General features: G+C 39.9%; 1 protein-coding gene across 6 annotated transcripts in view; it reads right to left on the bottom strand.

Annotated features, from left to right (window-relative positions):
- Positions 1–11,546: 11,546 nt before the first annotated feature.
- The window catches only part of gpatch8 (G patch domain containing 8), a 120,376-nt gene continuing 108,427 nt past the window's right edge, over positions 11,547–23,495 (bottom strand). For all 6 annotated transcript variants that reach the window (XM_059955675.1, XM_059955676.1, XM_059955677.1 and 3 more), the window contains 2 exons: positions 20,002–20,132; positions 11,547–17,849 (listed from right to left, as the gene is read on the bottom strand). In XM_059955675.1, the coding sequence (XP_059811658.1) occupies positions 13,991–17,849; positions 20,002–20,132 (3,990 nt within the window). In that variant the 3' untranslated portion in view covers positions 11,547–13,990. The remainder of the gene's footprint in view (positions 17,850–20,001; positions 20,133–23,495) is intronic.

Here is a 23,495-nt window from a genome sequence, read left to right as displayed (position 1 = left end):
TAAAAAGCCATCTCTTAGGCATTCAACAAACTCACTCTCTTGAGATCCATTACAAAACCTGATTTTCCCACTTTTTCTGCATGTTAAAATCTCTAAGACTATCATAACATTGCCCTTTTGACACGCCTTTTCTACTTCTTTAGACATTCAGCTCCCAACTGCAAGCATCCTTCAGCCACATTTCAGTGATGGCCACAACATCATACCTGACAATCTGTAATATTGCAACAAGATCATCCACCTAATTTCTTATATTCCGTGCATTGAGATATAACATTTTGAGTACTGTATTTGCTACCCTTTATGATTCTGCATCCATAATACACTGATACCCTCCCTGCTGACTGACTGCAATTATGTCCTATCATCTGCCTGCTCTTCCTCACAGTCTGGCTGCACACTATCTTTGCTTTTTAACAATCCATCCTATCCTGAGTCTCTTCACTCCAGTTTCCACCCCTCTGCCAAACTAGTTTAAACTCTCCCCACCTGCTCGATCAAACCTGCCCATGAGAATATTGGTTCCCCTCACTTCCTCTCCTTTGTCCACCCTGCTTGTTACTTCCTCGAAGAACTCTAACAGATTTGTCAGGCATGATTTCCCTTTATAGAAAACATGCTGACTTTGACTTATTTATCATTAGTCTCTGAGTACCTCGAAACCTCATCCTCAATAATAGACTCCAACACTTTCCCAACCACTGAGGTTAGGCTAACTGGCCTATAATTTCCTTTATTTTACCTTTCTCCCTTCTTAATGAGTGAAATGACATTTCAAATCTTCCAGTCCTCTGGGACCATGCCAGAATCAAGTGATTCTTGAAAGATCATAACCAATGCATCTATTATCTCTTCAGCAACCTCTCTCAGGACTCTGCGACGTAATCCATCTGGTCCAGGTGACTTATCCACCTCAAGACCTTTGAGTTTGCCCAGCACTTTTCATTTGTAATAACAATGGCACTAACTCTTGCTCCCTGACACTTACAGATCCTGGGCACTCCGCTAATGTCTTCCTTCCACAGTGAAGACTGAAGAAAAGTACTCATTAAGTTCATTTGCCATTTCTCTGTCCCCCATTACTACCTCACCAGCATCATTTTCCAGTGGTCCAGTATCAACTCTCACCTCCCTTTTATTCTTTATATAATTATATTATATACAATATAACTGCTTTATATTATTGGCTAGTTTTCCCTCATGTCTTATCTTTTCCCTTCTTATAGCTTTTTCAGATGCCTTTTGTTGGATTTTAAAAGCTCCTCAGTCATCCAACTTCCTACTCACTTTTGCTACCTTATATACCCTTTCCTTGGCTTTTATGCTGTCCTTTACCTCCTTTGTCAGCCACAGTTGCCTACCCCTGCCATTTGAGAACTTCTCTCTCTGTGGGACATGTCTATCCTGCATGCTGTGAACTATTTCCAGAAATTTCAGCCATCTCTGCTCTGCTGTCATCCCTGCCAGTATCCCCCTCCAATCCACCTGGAGAAGCTCCTCTCTCATGCCTCTGTAATTCCCTTTACTCCATTGTGATACTGATACATCTGACTTCTGCTTCTCCCTTTCAAATTGCCATATTAACTCAATCATGTTATGATCATTGCCTCCTAAGGGTTCCTTTATGTTAAGCTCCCTAATACGATCTGGGTTATTACACAACACCCAATCTAAGATAGCCTTTCCCGAGTAGGCTTGAGCACAAGCTGCTCTAAAAAGCCATCTCATAGGCATTCAACAAATTCCCTCTCTTGCGATCCGACATCAACCTGATTTTCCCAATCCCCGTGCACATTAAAGTCCACCATTACAACTGTGACATTACCCTTATAACCTGCCTTTTCCAGTTCCCTTTGCAATCTCAACCCCACATCTTGGTGACTATTTGGGGGCCTTTATATGATTCCATAATGTTGTTTTCACCCTTGCAGTTTCTTAACTCCACCCTCAAAGATTCAACATTCTCTGACCCTATGTCACCTCTTTCTAAAGATGTAATTCCATCTCTTACCAACAGAGTCACACCACTGCCTCTGCCTTCCTGCCTGTCCTTTCGATACAAGGTATATCCTTTGATGTTAAACTCCCTTCTTTCAGCCACGATTCAGTTTTTGCTACCTTATGGGTAAAGTTAAGAAATTGCAAGGTTAAAATACTCTGATGGGAGTTATATACAGGTCTCCGAACAGTAGCCAGGATGAGGGCTACAAATTACAATGGGAGATAGAAAAAAATGTCAAAAGGACACTGTATTATATGCAGGTAGTTTGGGAAAATCAGGTTGGTGCTGGATCCCAAGGGAGAAGATTTGCTGAATGGCTACACATTGGTTTTTTAAAGCAGCTTGTGGTTGAGCCCACGAAGTAATCAACTATTCTGATTGGGTGTTGGGTAATGAACTGGATTTCATTAGGGTGCTTAAGATAAAGGAAGCCTTAGGAGGCAGTGATCATAGTATGATAGAACTCATCCTCGAATTTGAGAAGGAGAAGGTAAAGTCAGATGTATCAATATTACAGTGGAGTAAAGGGAATTACAGAGGCATGAGAGAGGAGCTGGCCAAAATTGAGTGGAAGGGGACACCGGCAGGGTTGACAGCAATGACTGGAGTTTCTGGGAGCAGTTTTGAAGGTGCAGGATAGATACATCCCAAAGAAGAAGAAGTATTCTAAAAGCGAGGTACACAACCGTGGCTGACAAGGGAAGTTAAAGCTAACATATAAGCAATAGAGAGGGTATATATAATCAATCAAAAATTAATGGGAATTTAGAGGCTTTTAAAAACCAACAGAAGGCAATGAGAAAAGCCACAAAGAGGGAAAAGATGAAATGAAGATAAGCTAGCCAATAATATCAAAGAGGATAACAATTTTTTTAGATATAAAAAGTAAAAGAGTGATGTGAGTAGATATTGGACCAGTGGAAAATGATGCTGAAGATGTATAGAGGATGAAATGAATAAGTATCTTACATCAGTCTTCGCTGTGAAAGACACAAGCAGTATTCCAGAAGTTCGAGAGTGTCAGGGGGCAGAAGTGAGAATAGTTGCTATTACTCTGGAGAAAGTTCTTGGAAAACTGAAAGGTCTGAAGATGGATAAATCACCTGCACCAGATGGACTACTCCCAGGGTTCTGAAAGAAGTAACTGAAGAGATTGTGGAGGCGTTAGTAATGATCTGGAGAAATGGAAAATTGCAAATGTCACTCCACTCTTCAACAATGGAGAGGAGCAGAAGAAAGGGAGTTATAGGTGAATTAGTCTGATCTCTGGTCAGTTAGTTGGGGAGATGTTGGAGTTGATTGTTAAGGATGTGGTTTCAAGGTTCTTGGAGGCACATGACAAAATAGGCCATAAGCAGCAATGTTTCCTCAGGAGAAAATCTTGCCTGACAAATCTGTTGGAATTCTTTGAGGAAATAACAAGCAGTATAGACAAAGGAGAGTTGTTGGATGTTGTGTACTTGGATCTTCAGAAAGCCTTTTGACAAGGTGTTGCACATGTTAACAAGATAAGAGCCCGTGGTATTACAGAAAAGATACTAGTGTGGATAGAACATTGGCTGATTTGCAGGATGCAAGGAGTTGGAATAAAGGGAGCCTTTTCTGAATGGATGCCGGTGATTAGTGGTGTTCTACATGGTCAGTGCCCACAGAAAAAGAGAAACAAAAAACACAAAACAAATCATGCAATCTATCAAAGTGAGCAACAACAGCAGCATTCTGAACCAAAGTTAGTCATTAGATCCAAATCCCCAGAGTCGGCCCAAAGCCTCGGTATTCAGTTCATCATATTAGCTGCAATGTTGGCAGACGCAAAGCACAGCAGCTGGGGGCAGTCTCACAACCTCAGCATTGCAGAGAGAGGAGCCCCCAGACTATCTATACTGGCATTTAAATTGTCCGAACCTCGCACCTATAACCTGGGCCCCCCTGCTGGCAAATTGCTCCAGGTCTAGATTTCACTACTGGAGAAGTGTTCTCAACCTCTCCAAATTGGCTTAGTGCTTAGAGCAATTCACCTTCACCAAACTCTCATCACCCTGCCTTTCCAGTCTATGTGGGCCGGCATTTAGATTGTCCAAATAGAGGGCATACTTTGCATGCAGGCCCGGGCCTTGCCACGGTGAGTCACTCTGGGCTGAAGCACCCTGCCCAATGATTTGCTTCGGACCTGGATTTGCGGATGATATGAAGAAAGGTGCTGGGGCAGGTATTGTTGAGGAAGCAGGGAGGCTGCAGAAGGACTTAAACTGATTAGAAGAATGGGGAAAGAAAAGGCAAATGGACCACCTAATAGAGGTGTATAAGATGATGAGAGGCATTGATTGTGTAGATAGTCAGAGGCTTTTTCCCAGGGCTGAAATGACTAGCATGAGAGGGCACAGTTTTAAGGTGCTTGGAAGTAAGTACAGAGGAGATATCAGGGGTAAGTTTTTTATGTAGGGAGAGGTGAGTGCGTGGAATCGGCTGCCGGCAACTGTAGTGGAGGCGGATATGATAGGGTATTTTAAGAGACTCCTGGACAGGTACATGGAGCTCAGAAAAATAAGAGGGCTATGGGTAACCCTAGGTAATTTCTGAAGTTAGCACATGTTCGGCATAGCGTTTTGGGCCAAAGGGCCTGTATTGTGCTGTAGGTTTTCTATGTTTCTATAAGATGCTCAGTGATGTGGATGCTGAGGAACTTAAAGCTGTTCACCCTCTCAACACCAGATCCATTGATGTGTTTAAAGCTTGTATCTATTTCCCTGCTTTGGAATTGAAATTTGAGAGAGAGGCCTGGATGCCACACTGACCAGGTGGAATTCAGGTTAAGGTGATGGATTCTGATCTGAGATTCCCACAGTTAAGGCGTATTCTGGAGTTACATAGTAAATATGAATTTCAACAACTACTATTCTTCAAACATGAGCACAATGGTCGATTGAGTTTAAAATGCAACCAAGAACAATAGTCTTCCTGGAGCTGCAGAAAATTGCAGTGTTATATCTCAATGCACTCTTACAGATGCTGAATTGTGGCTAAAGGGCAGTTCTTGTTGGGAGATAAATGCCCAAGGTTACACTTTGTATCGGAGGGATAGAAAGGTAGGCAGAGGGGTTAGAGTGGTTCTGTTGGTAAAGAATAGAATCAAATCATTAGAAAGTTGGATGTAGGATCAGAATGTCGAATCCAGAGCAACACAAACAAAATGCTGGAGGAACTCAGCAGGCCAGACAGCAGCTATGGAAAAGAGTACAGTCGATGTTTTGGGCTGAGACCCTTCATCAGTCCTGATGGAGGATCTCGGCCTGAAAACATTAACTGTATTCTTCCATAGATGCTGTCTGGTCTCCTGAGTTTCTCTACAATTTTGTGTGTTGCTTGGATTTTCAGCAACTGCAGATTTTCTCGTTTGTGAATCCTTGTGGTTTGAGTTAAGTAAATATAAGGGTAAAAGGACCTTGATGACAGTTACATACAGCCCTCCCAACAGTAGCTGGGAAGTGAACTACAGATTACAACGGGAAATAGAAATGGCATGCCCAAGGGGCAATGTTATGGTAGTCATGGGGGATTTCAACATGCAGGTCGATTGGGAAAATCAAGTTGGTAATGGATCTCAAGAGAGTGATCTTGTTGAATGCCTAGGAGATGGGTTTTTAGAACAGCTTATTGTTGAGCCTACAAGGGGATCAGCTATACTGGATTGGGTGTCATCTAATGAACTGGAGGAGATTAGGGATCTTAAAATAAATGAACCCTTTGAGCCAGTGATCACAATATGATTGAGTTCAACTTGAAATTTGACGGGGAGAAAGTAAAGTCTGATGTTGCTGTATTTCAGTGGAGTAAGGGAAATTACAGTGGTGTGAGAGAGGAACTGGTCAAAGTAAATTGGAAAGAGATGCAGTCTGGGATAACAGCAGGGCAGCAATGGTGAGAGTTTCTGGGAAAAATGAGGAAGGTGTAGGACAGATGTATTCCAAAAATGAAGAAATACTCAAATGGCAAAATAGTACAACTGTGGCAAAAGAGAGGGCATACAACAAAGACAAAATTAATATGAAGATAGATGACTGCAAGTATTTAAAAACGTACAGAAAGAATCACTAGGAAGATGAAATATGAAAGTAAGCTAGCAGAAAACATCAAGGTGGATAGAAAAAGCTTTTTCAAATATATAAAAAATAAAAGAGATGAGAGTGGATATAGGACAGCTAGAAAATGAAGCTAGAGAAATAATAATAGTGGACAAGGAGATGGCAGCTGAACTAAATGAGTATTTTGCATCAGTCTTCACTCTGGAAGATACTAGCAGTGTGCCAGATGTTGAAGGGTGTGAGAGAAGGGAAGTGAGTGCAGTTACCATTACAAGAGAGAAGGTGATCAATAAGCTGAAAGTCCTAAGGGCATATAAGTCACCCGGACCAGATGAACTGCACCCTCGGGTTCTGAAAGAGATAGCGGTGGATGTTGTGGAGGCATTAGAAATGATCTTTCAAAAATCATTGGACTCTGGTATGGTACCAGAGGACTGGAAAATTGCAAATGTCACTCCACTCTTTAAGAAAGGAGGAAGGCAGCAGAAAGGAAATTATAGACCTGTTAGCATAACCTCAGTGGTTGTGAAGATGTTGAATTCCATTGTTATAGATGAAGTTATGGAGTGCTTGGTGACACAGGACAAGATTGGACAGTCATAAGGGAAAATTTTGCCTGACAAACCTATTGGAATACTTTTGAGAATATTAAATGTAGGATAGATAAAGGGGATGGAGTGGATGTTGTATATTTGGACTTTTAGAAGGCCCTTTGAAAAGGTGCCACACACAAGTCTGCTTACCAAGTTAAGAGTCCGTGGTATTACAGGAAACTAACTAACATGGCTAGAGCATTGTCTGATTGGCAGGACGCAGTGATTGGGAATAAAATGATCCTTTTCTGGTTGGCTGCCAGTGATTACTGGTTTTTCACAGGGGTCGGTGCTGGGACGGATTCCTTTTATGCTGTATATCAATGACTTAGAAGATGGAGTAGATGGCTTTGTTGCCAAGTTTGCAGATGGTATGAAGGTTGGTGGAGGCGCAGGTAGTGTTGAGGAAACAGGAAGGCTGCAGAAGACTTTGACAGATTAGGAGAATGGGGAAGAAAGTGGTAAATGAAATACGATGTAGGAAAGTGCATGATTATGCACTTTGGTAGAAGAAATAAATGTGCAGACTATTTCCTGAACAGGGAGAAAATCCAAAAATCTGAGATGCAAAGGTACTTAGGAGTCCTTGTGCAGAACAACCTAAAGGTTAACTTGCAGGTTGAGTTGGTGGCGAAGGCGGCAAATGCAATGTTAGCTGTCATTTCAAGACTTCTAGAATATAACTGTAGGGATGTGAAGCTGAGGCTTCAAAGGGCACTGGTGGGGTCTCACCTTGAGCATTGTGAAGTTTTGGGCCCCTTACCTGAGAAAAGATATGCTGGCATTGGAAGGGTTCAGAGGTTCACAAGGATGATTTTGGGAATTGAAAGTGTTATCCTGTAAGGAACATTTGATGGCTCTGGGAATTTAGAAGGATGGGATGGGGGCAGAAAATCTCATTGAAACCTTTCAAATGTTGAATGCCCTAGACAGAGAAGGTGTGGAAAGTATGTTTCCCAAGGTGGGGGTGTCTAGGACAAGAAGGCACAGCCTCAGGATAGAGGAGCGTTCATTTAAAACAAATGTGGAGATATATCTTTAGTGAGAGGGTGGTGAATTTGTGGAATTTATTACCATAGGCAGCTGTGGAGGCCAGGTCGTTGGGCATATTTAAGGCAGAGTTTGATAGGTTCTTGATTGGCTATGGCATCAAAGGGTTTGGAGAGAAGGCCAAGGAGTGGGAAAAAAGAATCAGCCATGATTGAATGGTAGAGAAGACTCGATGGGCGAAATGGCTCAATTCTGCTCCCATGTCTTTTCATCCAAGTTGCTGAACCCCTATTAAAACTTTTGTGTACATTTGTGGGTGAACAGTAGTGTCAGTGGGGGCAACTGATAGTTGTTTGTCTGACTTGATACTGATCTTACTAGTTCTATAATCTGCTCAACAGTCAATGTGGATAAAGGTTCTGCCTGTCTTGGTGGCTGTCACATCTTCTTTCCATCTTGCGACCTTGCCTCTGATCATGGTCTGCGAGGCCAGTTGTAACAATTTTGTCCTTTACCCTTTTATATCTGTCCTGGCAGTCTTTTGCTGGGTGCTCAAATGCTAGCACACAAAGCAAGTAATCTGTATCTTTGTAATAGCCAATTCCAATACCAGCATGTTACAATTTCTCTTTCTTTCTATTTCGTCAGCTGATGAAACTATTGTTGAGTAGGTAGCTGCCACAGTTAACCCCAAGTCCAAAATCTACTGGTGGGCTGAGCTCAGCCCTACCATAAGCATTTTCAGGAAGACTGGATCATCCCTCCTTAGATCTGAGTATTTTCAAAGGCTCAGTATTTTCACTCGGCATAGTTCATGGTGTTTAATAAACACCTTCTGAACAACTGACATTATCATTCCAGTTACTCTCAAGTCACTGCCTCACTTCTTCCTTAAATTCCTGATGTCTCCTCATTACTGGCATTCCATTTAGTTGCCCCTGTACCATCTTGCAGCCCTGGGGTCAGACTGTCTAACATACTTCTTGGGCATTAGCTTTAACCAATATGTGTACCTCTTTGGGGGGAGTCTGGTGGATTTCAGGAACAGCTTCTTCCCCTCTCCCATCTGATTCCTAAATGGACATTGAAGTTTTGGACACTACCTCACTTTTTAAAAAAATATACAGCATTTCTGTTTTTGCACACTTTTAAATATCTATTCAATATACATAATTGATTTATGATGTTTTATTTTTCTCTCTCTCTGCTAGATTATGTATTGCATTGAACTACTGCTGCTAAGTTAATAAATTTCACATCACGTTGGTGATAATAAACCCGATTCTGATTTCTTTACACCTAAATCCTGCATTGCCACATACAATTCTAAGTGAGGGCAGCTCAAACAGAATGCTCTGCTTTTACCCTTGGGTGAAGGGCCTGTGGATGATGGTGATGAGTGAGAGACAGGTTGGTTCTGAGCCTGCTGTTACCTGGTCTCTATAGATATTATCATAACAGGCAGGACTGAGTGTAACCTCTCCCTGTTAGTGGGCTCTTTTCTACTTTTCAACCTCTGGTCCAGCACTTCCTAATTTATCACATCACTTTGCAGTTGCCATTCCCATGGCTGCTACCCAGTAAGGACACACCTGCTGGGCTTTATCCTATTTACATTTTAGTCTGCCCTGACTATTTCATTCTTGTAATAAAGTGATTTACCTGTGTGCATGTTTCTCTGCAAGTACCCGTATTCTAACAGTTCTTTCAATCAATCCAGCTCTACTTGCACATTGTCTCAATTCTGTGTTCATCCCTTTCCTTCTGCAACTCTGCTATTTGTACACTATGTGTTTCCAGGCGCTTCATTCTCCCTTACAAATAAGCATGTAGAATGACTGCTGCTTTATCTCCCTTCCTCTTTATTTGGCTTTTCCACCACTGCCAATGTTCCTCTGGGTACCCGGTATTAACCCACCTAGCTTTGTCCATTTCCCCCTGTTCAACTCTCAAGTGAGTTTTCCCCTTTTCACAATTAAGCCTATGATATTGCTCTATCCTCTTTAGGTAGAATGTTAAATATGCCTGCACTACTCTCCTCCTGGGTTTTGATTCCAACAAGCCTCTACAACCTGGATCAACATGTTGATATCATGTGGAGGCTTGCATGCTTCAAGGACTCCATCAGGCAATGCCAACTCAGGGCCACCCATGTTGGAATGGCTGTGGATGAGATGCCAGATGAAAACTGACCCAACCCTGGCTCCCAGACAGACTTGCATCTGCCCCTCCTGGGCTACACTTCATGAATCAAGAGGCTTGACAAAAAAATGTTATAAGTGTGAACAGAAAACACCTGCACATGAAACACTTCTAACAAACACGTTTACCAACAATGCACCATGTGGTTTCCTGAACAATTATATAGACACCTCTGTGGCATTGCAAACTGTATCTTCCACACTATTCAAGTGTTCTCAGTAGTCACACTACTTTCATTATTGCATACTGAATGTGTGTACACACACACACACACACACACACTCCTCTGGCACCCTGAACACTCAGTTATCACCTTTCCTAACTGGTGGCCCCATCTCAAACTATCTAGTGCTCTCTGATAGCTGGTCCCTTAAATACACACGCACTTTCACATCTACCTCTCCAGCTCTCCACCATGTTCTTTGATACTCTGCAGTTCTGTCATTGGTCCAAGCAGATCCAAGGATAGGATGTCATGATTAAAAATACTCCCCCCCCCCCCCCCCATTAAAGTTGCTGAGGTCACTGGTCATGTAATTGGATCACAGACATATCCCAGACAAGCCCCAAATGTTGTGACTGCATCTAAGTCACTGGAGAAACTGGAGAAGTTGGTCGATATGAAAGTCTTTATTCATCATGATAAGCAGGCATTCTTCTGGAAATCCTTTTGGTAAAGGCTCACAAATTCAAAAGTACATCACTTCTTATACCTTTAAGATCAAAGGTAACAATAGGTGATTCAATACAATTTCAATGATTACAATGACATTGTTAACTTCAATACTTTGTGTTGACAATGCTTCCTTTGAATTGCATATCAACCTCTGAATGTTCAAATACCTTTGCTGGGCCAAACAAATTAACACAGATATTCTAATAACTTTTGAGGACAGAGAGCCAGAGCCAGATAAGTGCTGAGAGCTGACTCTCCAAGTGCCCAAACCTCCCAACTATTTGATGTGCTAAGTGATAATGTCAGTCTGATCAGATCAATTAACATGACCCCATTGTCTTAACATTTGCCTGATGCTTATGCAAACATTTCATGGTCACCATTTTGCAAACCATATCTCTTAGTCTGTGAGCAAGCCTGGGCTCCAGTCAGTATTGCTTATTTGTAAAGATGTGCTTTTAACTTCCATTTACTACTTGTAATTTACATTGAGAACTGAGGACTGGTTCTCAGTTAAATTAATATCTGATACATGAATATAATTCCATAACCCCTCAATAATCCCTTAACATAAGTATCGAAGTGTTACTTTTATCATACAATGCTAGTCCTGCCTGGAGTTGCATTTCATTTATCATCAGACAACCAGTTATTCAATTATCATAACAGTTACACACTTCTCTCATTTAAAATAAATTCCCAAATCATGCCTCATTTTGCCTTGTAAGTCCATGGGAAATGGCTATGAGATTCAATAGCAACTAAAACAGTTGCTATTGAATAGCTGCTAATAAGATTTGTAAATATAAAACTAATCAAGCAATTATATACATCAATGAAACTCAATTTGAATGAACCAAAGGAAAATTGACACTCTATGCAAAGGAATTTGCACTCAAACATTTCTACCAATGCCCAATCCATCTTCATGGTCATTATTACATACATTTATATCTAGCAAGGATAACAGCAACATGTTCAATAATGGTAATAAACAAAAGGAGAGTTCACAAATTATCCATACTTTATTGTTATAAAGGTTTTCTCCTATTGTACAGTAATATTTTGCATGTTCTTGTGACAGAAAGTTAAATAAAATAAGCAATAAGCTAGTTACATTTCTTTCTAGTTTTGTTATATAACATTTTAAAACAGATGGAAGCTGCTGCTTTGTAAGGTGTCAGGGTGTTTTAGGAAACAAAATGGAATCAAAAAGCTGTCAACTGTCAAACAGAACTGACAACATCAGAAAACATCAAAAGACATATAGTTAAGGTTAGAGTATTCCCACTTTATTTTAAAAAAATGTTGGTCTTTTTCCAGGTTTAAACCTTCATGCTCTTTCTTATCATGGCTTGCAAACTCCATAATGTCCTCAGACTGGCAATGAGTCCAAGCAAATCTATGTATAGATCTTGCTTTATAAATTCCATAGTACTTTCGTAGGTACCAGGACCTTGAATACTGCATTTTTATTACTATATTTAATACAATTATTTACAATTTTTTATTAGCTTTAAAAATTGTAAAAACGAAGGTTTTATTGGATGAAAATTCAAATGGATGATCAGCCTATAACTGCCAGTCTCATCCAAAAGCAATTAAATTTTCATCCATCTGTTGATAAATTGGGATTTCAAACCCGAATTTAACAAATACAATTCATTTTGTTCAGCATTTTGAAAGGAAGACAGCATATACAGTTTATTATCTACCACTATTGTATAACAACCTGAATCTAAGATACTAACCATAAGATTGGTTAAGTAAATTAAAATTGATCATATTGTTAAAAAAAATTGGGGTTAATTTCATAGTGTAAACAGAGTTTCTGCATACAGTTATCAGTATAACTAACTCCCAAGAGATGAACGCTTTCCAGGAATCCAAGCACGTGTTATTTATGTTAAACTGTAGGAAAAGCATGCCTCGAAGAAAAGCTCCCTATCCTCGGTGAGCCACTAAGTGAAACTTGGCTACTAAGTAAAAACCAATTTGTAAAATATATTCAACCTTAAAGAATAAGCAGGGTTGATAACCATTATCTGAAAGGTATACAATTTACAAAGGCAGATTACTGCATTGCCAATGTTTTTCACGGCCTAAGTTACATAAACTCATTTTTGTTATGATGAGCATGATAATCTGGTTAATATAAATTCTGCAGCTGTCAGTTCTGTGTCTGTATACTTTAGCTTAATGATTCACCACTTTCTCCCAAGCACCATGTTTTGCAGAGTTGCTTTACACCAAATACTTTGCAAAATCAAAATAAAACTTCAAAAAATTTTACATTTACAGTACATAAAAACTTCAAAAAAATACGTTTGGTAAAATATACATGCTTAATTTCTGCCATAAACAGAAACATGATGCCTACCTATACAAGGGATTGCTTAACCTACAAACATATTTACACAAAGCACTATGTTAGAACAGTACCACAAAACCAAATGAATTCATCCTTTAAAAATATTATTGCAGCACTCTGCATGTATGTATATCATTGATGGACCTACAAAAGCAGCATCACCTGTACAGAGTTCAGTGCAATTTTTTCCACAATTTTTTTTTAAATTATAACCTATAACTTATACAAAGACTGTTGTATTTTTACAACAGAGGTGGGAATAGACGTTTTATCGCAAAGATTTTAGACATCTCTCCAAATTCCATTGCTACACCAAAGCTCGCTTAACTAAAATTTGAGAAGTTACAATAAGGCTTCTCTGTACTTTTGTTTCAACTCATCAAGGCCCCAAAGTCTGCATTCTCTCATTCGGAATTCAGACGTTTGTTGCAGCAGAGCTGAACTGTTAGAGCCATCACATCTGGACTCGTCAGCTTTATTTGCCCAAATTTCTTTGGCATGCCACATTGAGGTAGGACCTCCAGAGGTGCCATTTCATTTCATTTACGGACATAAGTATATAATGTGTAATCTTTATGATTACACTTTGCAGCTACTGATCAGAAGTTATGGGATCCTCAGTTTCAACGTCATTTATTAGAATACTTGCATCAAGCAACAGTTTCCTCCACCATATTAGATCAATGTACACATTATAAGGACTCTTTAGAATTTTGCAGATTGACATAGATAGGCATTTCTCTTTGTTATGGTGGGCATTAGCAATGGGACAAGGAGGCCAAACCACAAACATAAAATCAGTACATTCTGTTATTAATAATTAAGTTATGTAAGATTGTTTTTGAGAGTTTTGGGACATCCACATTATTGGTTCTGATATCTGCTTCTACAAAGAAAATGGAAATCCCTGATATTGCAAGCACAGAAAATGCAACATATTCTAGGGCCTGAGCCTGAACTCTTTGGCTGTTGGGGGAAAAAAAAATCAGTCTGAAATGCATCAATGTAGTATTTTCACACCAGATTAAATATGAAAGGAAGAGATGTCATTATTTTCATTCCCTGCAGCTTGCTTCAAGTGCCATGACTAGGAGGATGCTGGAGCTCCTGACTCGAAAAGATAGGATGGAGGAAAGGATGGAGATGAAGAGCAGAAGCACCTGCTCCTGCAGGTCGAGGGGCAAACAAAGCTGGGTAGAGTGCATGTGGCACTGGGTGAAGAGCCAGAGGCCCTGCATGGAGGGCTGATGCAGGTATAATATGTATTGGGTGGCTAGTTAGAAAAGTGGCAGGGTGAGTAGGGTAAATAGATGGTGTAATATGGGACAGAGAAATTGGGGTTAGATGAGGCTGGGGTATGTGATGGATTTGAGCAAGAGTTTGTGGGTGTGCATGTGGATGGATACCCATGGCTGCAGCTGCAGCTGCCTGATGCTGTAATATAGCATGGTGGACAGTAGTGATTGATGTTGCTGTCGCAGCTGCTGATGGTTGTTGAATATGAAATTGCTGGAGGGTTGGCGCTGGAGCAATGGCAGTTGAGGTAGGGAAAGTCTTCACTTGTTTAGCTAAAAGTTGCTGCTGGATGTGCTGTTGAGCTGCCTGTTGTAGTTTGCTGTATTTTTCCATTTCTTCAGGAGTGAATGTAATAGGCTGCCTATCAAGTGGAGCCACTGATGAATCTGTACACTCTTGGGAATCCTCTTCAATTTCTTGAACTTCAGCTTTTGGAATATAATTGGGGAATCGCTCTCGATCTCGTGCAAAATGCACCATAATGGTTTCATCACCATCTGGTGCTCCTAACTCTGAAGGTTTTGTGATGACTTCGGTTGATGTACTTACATCAGAAATATAGGTATCTGAGATGGCTTGGGTGCCAAGTACCAAACTTTTATGAACAAACTGAGTTTCACAAGAAATGGTTTGGATTTTCTCTTTTTCACCTGATGTTTCTTCACTGTCAGATTTTTCTTCTCTACTTTGAATTTCTTCCTGTATTATCCAATTTGATAGTTGACTGACTTCCTCCTTTGTCACATCTTTAGGCTCTACAAAATACAGCTCATCATCTTTGTCCCCCTTCTCTGAGGAAAGATCTTCTGACTTCTTTGTTGCAGGCTTTTTGACTGCCGGTAATTTTCCTATTAAAGGAAGTAATGCCTTATTCCCTAAAGCTGGGGGTAGTTTAGGCCCAAAATAACCCTGTGGGGGATCCTTTAATTTAATTCCTACTTTATTAGATGCTGATGCAGTTTCATTAATTGTTTCAGGCTTCTTTTCAAACTTTTTAGACTGAATTTTTTCCAACAATTGTTTGGCTGTTAAGGAGTTCCTTTCTTCTGGTGTTTGCTCACTTTCCACATGCACTTTTCCAGAACAATTGGAGATACCACTAAGATTTCTGTGGAAAGAACCACCTGATTTTGTTCCACCTCCTTTATTTTCTTCTTTTTTGGAGTAGTCTTCTTTCTTGCCCAACATTTTGCTTCGGCTGTAACATGGAGATTTTGATCGATATACCCTATCTCGTGAAAAAGAACGACTGGAGTTTCTTCGACTGGACCGTCTATCACCAGAGCTGTCATGGCTACGTGATCCTTTGTCCCTTGAAACTGATCTTCGGGAGGTACGGCACCTCGTACTGCCCCTGCGGTGGTGGCTGTAGCTTTGACTTCGTTTCCTGCTTCGTTGTGTTGTACTTTCACTACGCCGTTTGCTTCGGCTCCTACTATGGCTGCTGCTACGAGTTCGACTTCGGCTGCGTGTTCTACTGATGGTTTGAGTACTTTCCCTGCTGCTCCTGCTGGACCTGCTTCTGCTTCGTCTATATTCATCATCCGAAGAAGAATATTTGTGCTTTTTGCCACGGTGCCTTGACCGTCTATAGTCAGAATCTGAATCATGAGATCGTTTAGAGAGATTTGATCTTTCACTGTAATCACTGTAACTGTTAGAATAGCTTCTACGACTGTACCTACTGCAGTCTGACGATACATCAGATCTAGAAGAATATGACCGCTGGGATGATGAACGATGTCTTCTTGACCTTCGAGAGTAGCTTCTGTCACTTCTTGAATCATAATCATCACTGTAACGGGAGGATGACTTTTGTCTGGATCGTTTTCTATGAGATTCATCATAGCTATCAGATTCTTCATCTCGACTGCTGTCTCTGTCCCTATGCCTGCTTGGGCTATCCTTCCGAGCCGATACTCGTTTCCTTAACTCACTACAGGAACCTGTCTTTTGCTTTTTACTAATGGATTCCTCAGAGACATCATCTTTTCTACTGCCATCATCGACAGTACCAGATGAATAATGGCAATCTTGTGATCTGTGTCTTTTCTTCTGTGTGTGGCTGCTTTCCTCCGTAGATTTAATTGCAGACATTGGAACAGAAAGTTCTGAACTAGTATCTTTGATTTTTTCACTTAAGCCTTTATTTTTGCGTTTACGCTTTTTTCTTTTCTTTGACATCTCATCATGCATTTCACCATCCTTCTGCTTTTCCTTTTCCTCTGTAGCTTTCTCTTTCAAATGTTTTCCTGACTTTTTGTGCTTCTTTTTCTTTTTATGCTTGTGTGACTTCATGCCCTTATCTTTTTTACTGTTGCTTCTGTCACTTTCACATGTTTGGGCTTCACATTTGCTTGCAGTTGGGATTGACTGCTCTTGAGGTTTCACATCACCCTCACTTGCTACTGTTTTTGACGCAGCTTTGCTGGTGCTTGTGTTAGGTTTCTCCTGTGAATCCATATCAGTATTCTGTGCATTTTGTTCATGTGAAGACTCAGGATATTTCTCTTTGTTTTTTTCTTTGGTGTCCTTATTCCTAGTCAGTTTGAATTCAAAGTAGAGTGGATTGCAACTATAAGAGATGCATGGCTCATTCTTTGTAATCATCAACAATTCTGAGGGCCACTGAAGAGTAGTACTTTCATCTTTGCTCAAGACTGGGAAAAACGGCCCAGTTGGATGTTTAGGCCCATTGAGGTCATCTTCATTTGCTAAACTGCTTTGCTTCCCTTCTTCACATGCACTCAGCTTTGATGGTGCAGTGTTCCTTACAGTCTCCGGAGACTTCGCTTCTTTGAGGTCTGGGTCTGTTGCATCATCTGGAGGGTCACTATTCTTTTGCAAAGCTGCAGTCTCATTTTCCGTGCGTTCTTCTTCTTTGCTTTCCTGAAGCTTCAAAGTATTTTGTAAATCATGATTGTTTTTAGTGGTCTCTAAATTTTTCTTGTTACCACACTTGTGTGACTCTTCTGTTGCTTTCATAAACAACAGAAATGGAAAATTAGGTTTCACTTTACAGTGTGCAGGAGGAATGTAATGATAGTACTCGGGTTCTGACTGACTGACATCATCCTCTTTCCTCATCATCTTTTTCAATTTTGATAATGTACTATTTATCGAGTCATTATCACTTTCTGATTGACTGGCCCCTTCAATCTTATCTGAGGTTGCTGTCATTTCAGCCTCCACTGATTTTGGTGACCCTTGACCAGAGGACATTTTTTCATCAGGGTTTGTTGCTTCAGATTCATTGAGATCTTCTGCAACATCACTGAATACTGAAGCTGAAACATCGAGCTTGACTGGTGCCTTTTTTGCAAAAGAAAATGATACTCCTAGCTTCTGTAAGGGAGTAGCAGAATTGCTTTTAAGCTGACTGATGTTAACAGGTTGCACTGTCTGGTTGTTTTGAAGCAACCCTGTGGAGCTTCTGGTAACACAATAGTTTGGGTTGTCCACATCTCCTCTGCTGTCTTCGAGTGTGCTTTCAGATATGGTCCTATTAACAGAAGGTGACGTGGGACCACTCATCTTTCCTCCAGTATTATCACTTGTGCTGACAACTTTTCTGCTGTTACCATCTTCATCAACAGCCACAGTCGTAGTTTTAAACATTGGACCGCTTCCTGGAGCACTGTACCAACAAAAACATAAGTCAACTTATACTGCAAGTGATGGATTGATATTTAGTTACAACAGAAAACAAGCTATTTATTTTTGACAATTAAAAATCACAGGCATCAAGTGCTAAAGTTAGAAAGAAGCCAATTAGCAAAGAGGTAAAAAGGAAAACAATTGTAGAAAATAGAAAATGCAGAGAGTACATGGCAGGTCCATCAGCATGGAGAGCAAGAGCTTGTTTCAGGTACAGCCCCACAATCCGGACTGTTCTAACAAAAGAGTCCACACCTGAAACCACCTTTTCAGTTATCAACGGACCTGTTATGTACTTCCATTCTCTGTTCACATTATGAGTAGCAACAGTACACTTGAGGCATATTTGTAAGGCATTGCCACCTAAAGAAAAGCAGGGAGAGCAATCCTTGACAATTAAGATCAACTTTTAAAATAACAAGAATTTAAAGCGTAACACAACAGTCCAAACATTTAAAAAAAAAGCTACAACACTAGATGAGGATCTGTCATAACGGATCAAAACATCTTGGCAGAAGCACAAGTATTGAAGAACACTGAAGAGAGCATCCTGTATGTTTCAAAACAAAGGGGAGGAAAAAAATCACACTCAAAAGGCACTTCATTGATATCACACTGCATTTCTTAATTTGAATCAGAATGACAAAAGGAAACCCCAATAAGTTCAAAGCCAAATGGATTTAAAGTATCTTCTGCTTTTTCTTTACCACACATTTCATTAAGACATTTTTTTGGAAGTTGCAGAATGTGTTAATGTGTGAAGATGCAGGCAGTCATGAGAAGCTCAGATCATGTATTTTTCCCTAGTATCTTTCTAGAAGCTTCATTGTATTGAGTAACAAAAACAAAAATACACTAAGTGGGCAATTTATTAGGTACAGCATTCAAGATGAGGTAGTAAACTAGATTAGTCATTGGCTTTGTGGGAAAAGCCAGAGAGTGTTAATAGATGGTTGCCTCTCTGACTGGAGGCCCGTGACTAGAAGTGCCACAGGGATCAGTGCAGGGTCTGTTGTTGTTTGATATCTATATCAACAATCTGGACGATAATGTGGTCAACTGGATCAGCAAGTTTACTGATGACACTAAGCTTGGGGATGTAGTGGACAGCGAGGAATACCATCATGGCTTGAAGTGGGATCGGGACCAGCTGAAAAATAGCACAAGGAATTTAATGCAAACCAGGTTAGGTCTTACGGAGTGAATGGTAGGGCACTGAGGAGTGCTGTAGAACAAAGGGATCTGGAAATACATGTCCATAATTCATTAAAAGTGGTGTCACAGGTAGACAGGGTCATTAAGAAAGCTTTTGGCACACTGGGCTTTGTAAATCAAAGTATTGAGTACAAGAGATGGGATGATATGTTGAAGTTGTACAAGACATTGGTGATGTCTAATTTGGAGTATTGTGTGCAATGTTGGTCACCTACCAACAGGAATGATGTAAGTAAGATTGAAAGAAAACACAGAAAATTTATATGGAGATTTCCTGGTCTGGAGGACCTCAGTTATAAGAAAAGACTGAATAGCTTAGAACTTTATTCCTTGGAATTTACAAGATTGAGGGGAGATTTGATAGTGGTATACAAAATTATAAGGGGTATAGATAGAGTAAATGCAAGCAGCCTTTTTGCAGAAGTTAGGTGGAACTATAACTGGAGGCCATGGGCTAAGGGTGAAAGACAAAAAGTTTAAGGGGAACATGAAAGGAAATTTCTTCACTCAGAGGGTTATGAGAGTGTGGAACAAGCTGCCAGTATGCGTTGTGCGTGCAAGTTCAATTGGAGTAGGCTGTCTAAATGGTTTGGCATGGATGAGATGGGCTGAAGGGCCTGTTTCTGCGCTTTTTCTTCCATGTCTATTTCAGAAGTCTAATGATAGGTCAATGCAAGAACAGATCACTAAGTCCCTCTTCCCAGAGTTTCTTCTGACGGAATGAAAGAGTAGGCAGAAAAAAAAACAAATTTAAGCAAAACTAGTTGCATATGAGAACTTTGACCTCTAAATCAAATTTCTTGCATAACAGACAGCACTCCAGTGAGACACAAATATTCAAGGTTAAAAAGATGTGACCATTTGGCATAGCTTACAGAAAATGATGTGAAAGCTGCTCTGGCCAACATAATACATACCATTCTTGTTGTTTACGCTGCTCTGCAAGCTCATGGAGACGCCGAAGTGCTCTCTCCTGCTTTTTCTCATCTTTTCGAGACCTTGAGGCAACATTACGAGCAAATTCTCTCTGTTTTAGGTCTTTTAATCTCTGTAATCACATAAGAGGGGGCAAAAAAAAACAATTACACCAATTATGTTCCCCAAAATGAAAACAATGCTGTTGAAAACTATTAGAGAATTTTGCTTTCATTTTAAACATGCTGTATAATGAAAGATCAAATGGAGTTTAAAATGTTCACCTATATTGTTATAGCTATAACAAAGCAAATTGTGCAGAAGTTTGGGATAAAAAAAAAGCTATTACAAAGGAACACATAGGGAGAACAATTTAAAAACTGTTTACAAGTACTGAGTGTTGATTAGTTATGGAACTTTAGATTTTTTTTGGTCATGCAGTTGTTGCTTGAAAATTCTCTTGAAGAATCTGGAACTTGAAGAAAATGGGATAATTTTTAAGTATTTTATTAAGCTCAAAGCACTCCTGCTTATATTTTTAGCTTACTTAATCTGCAGATAAATGTGACAAAGATTTTCAGGGCAAGCTTGCTAGGTTGTTTATTAAATATTAATAAAATGAATTAAGTATACAGGTAATTGTTTCAAGGTACCATTAATGTTGGGATGACTGAATCAACCAGAACACTATTAATTTTTACTCTAAATAATTAATGTTGTTTTAGATTTCCTTCTGGTATTTAACTGCAGCACCTATCAGCTATTAGCCTTAGAGTATGCAGACCTCCCTACTTCCCACTAGGAATGCTTAAAATAGAACATAACCTACATTAAAAACATCAGCAGCAAGTCAAACACTCAAAAAGCAGACTGGATAAGCAAATATGGAGAAATAAAACAATGGGAAAACATCAACATCAAATGGTGACCAGGAGCTTATGAAGCAAAAAAAAATCCACAAGGAGAATTATTTCTCTCTAGCTACATTTGTTAATGTGACATTAAGTATTAGGACAACTGCTGATGATGATAATTTATGTTTGCTCTTAATCTGAAGAAATCAAACTAATCACAAATACAAAGGTCAACATTCAGAAAACAGCTTTTTTTTATACAACTGTTTAATATAATTTTTACTATCTTAATGCTTTCAATCTCAAAGCAATATGGTGAAAGGCCATAAGTCTGTTAAACAACTATAGCTCAGATGTTGAAGGTTAAAGTGGTTATTGATCATGGCTCATAAACGTAATCAAAAAGGAGAAACAACTTGTCCCAAGCAGCTACTGATCTGTGCACATTGAAAACAGAGTACAAGCACAGACAGGTACAGGCACGGCCTTGAAGAGGGGAGAAATCTTTCACCATTGTTGAACATACATACAGACACAGGTGCTATATTTTTGCACATTTAGTCCTATTGATACAAATAAAATCAAGTGTGTGTGGAAGTGAATACAATTGACAGCTGAAATTCACACACTTAGGATTAACAAGCAACATTAAATTTCTACCATTAGTCTAGCTTTAATTAAAAAAAATCTGCAAGCTTTATTTCACCTTTGTAATTAAATGAAAACTAGAAATTACAACTCTGTTGTGCAATATTTGATTTTAGCTGAATTTTACTCCAAGCACAATCATACTTCCTATACACTTGCATAAAGTGGAGTATGCCCTCCAAGTTATGATCACACACAGGCCACTGGGCATACACTGCATCATCCACTGATACAAACTGTTGATGAATGCTATTAATTCATGAATCACAAAACGGCAGGTGCCTTGATTACATACACAGAAATTAAGGTCTGGTGAATGATGAATCAGTCTTCCTCAAGGCGAGTCCAACTTCACATCTGGAGTGACTGCATTCTCACAATCTTTTCCAACCTCTATTTATTCTACTTTGTTTATTTTGGCAGATAATGGAGGAAGGGCCCAAGGCATGACTTAAAGCACAAACATTTACACCAAGCAAAAGCCTTGAGAAGACGTGCATGAATTTCTAAGGTCTGTATCTGTATAGTGTACTTTAAGAACACATTTAACTGTGTAACATGGAAAAACTGTGCCAATTTGATTCATAATGTTAAAGATCAGATTAAATTACAAATTTAGTTTCAGCAAAATATACCATGAACTTACCTTCATACCTACAGTACTGTGCAAAAGTCTTAGGCACCTGTAAAAAAAATTCTGTAAAGCGAAGATGCTTTCAAAAATAATGAAATTAGAAGTTCCTAAATATCAAAAAAAAATTACAATAAAGAGCAGTGAACAGCGGGAAAAAAACTAAGTAAAATCAGTATTTGGTGTAATCACCCTTTGCCTTTAAAACTGCATCAATTCTTTTAAGTACACCGTCGTGTAGTTTTACAAGAAAATCAGCTGGTAGGTTGTTCCAAGCGTCTTGGAGAATTTGTCACAGCTCTTCTGCAGACTTCGGCTGTCCCGTTTGCTTTGGTCTCTACAGGTAATTGCAGAGAGCCTTGATGTTGAGATCAGGGCTCTGAGAGGTCATACCTTCTGAAACCATGGGAAAAAAAATTTAGGGTGCCTAAGATTTTAATGAAGTTGGTAACAACTGCAGCATACTCATACAGGTTCGAAGATGAATCCCTGAATACAGTCCAGTCCACCGATTCAAAGCAGTCCTGTAGGCGCTCCTGTGCTTCCCTTGTCCATATCTTCTTGGTCCTCACTACTGGTGCTGCAGTCTTCAGTCTTTGCTTATACTCAGGGAGTAGAAGTACAGCTTCCTGAAGTGAGGGTGTGGAATAGCACGGTAGGCATTCTTGATGATAGTGCAGCAATGGTCCAGTGCGTTTGTTGTTTCCTCTGGTATTGCAAGTGATCTGTTGATGGTAATTGCTTAGCAATTTTTTCGGACTGGCCTGATTAAAATCCCCCAAAATGATGGTGAATACATTAGGGTATGCTGGTTCATGCATGTTGATCCCATTGCTCAGATCATCTAAAGCCAGACTGACATTGGCCTAAAGTGGAACGTATACTGCTACCAAAATGACCCCGGAGAACTCCTGTAGTAGGTAAAAAGGATAGCACTTAACTGCTAGGTATTCCAGGTCCAATTGTGCTCACCAGACCTGGAATATCTAGCAGTTAAGTGTGGTCCTTTTACCCTACCACGGGTAACCACAAACACCAACGTCAGGATGCTGCTCATTGACTATAGCTCAGCATTTAATACCATCATTACCATAATCCTGATTCAGAAGTTGCAGAATCTGAGCCTCTGTACCTCCTTCTGCAATTGGATCCTTGACTTCCTAACTGGAAGACCACAACCTGTGTGGATTGGTGATAACATGTCCTACTGGCTGATGATCAACATTGGCGCACCTCAGGGGTGTGTGCTTAGCCCACTGCTCTACTCTACACATGACTGTATGGCTAGGCATAGCTCAAATACCATTTACAAATTTGCTGACGATACAAGCATTGTTGGTAGAATCTCAGATGGAGACGAAGG

This window comes from Hypanus sabinus, chromosome X1, assembly GCF_030144855.1.
Source record: "Hypanus sabinus isolate sHypSab1 chromosome X1, sHypSab1.hap1, whole genome shotgun sequence".
NCBI lineage: Eukaryota > Metazoa > Chordata > Chondrichthyes > Myliobatiformes > Dasyatidae > Hypanus > Hypanus sabinus.
Note: the sequence above shows the minus strand (reverse complement) of the source record. Positions and strands in the feature narration are given on the sequence as shown.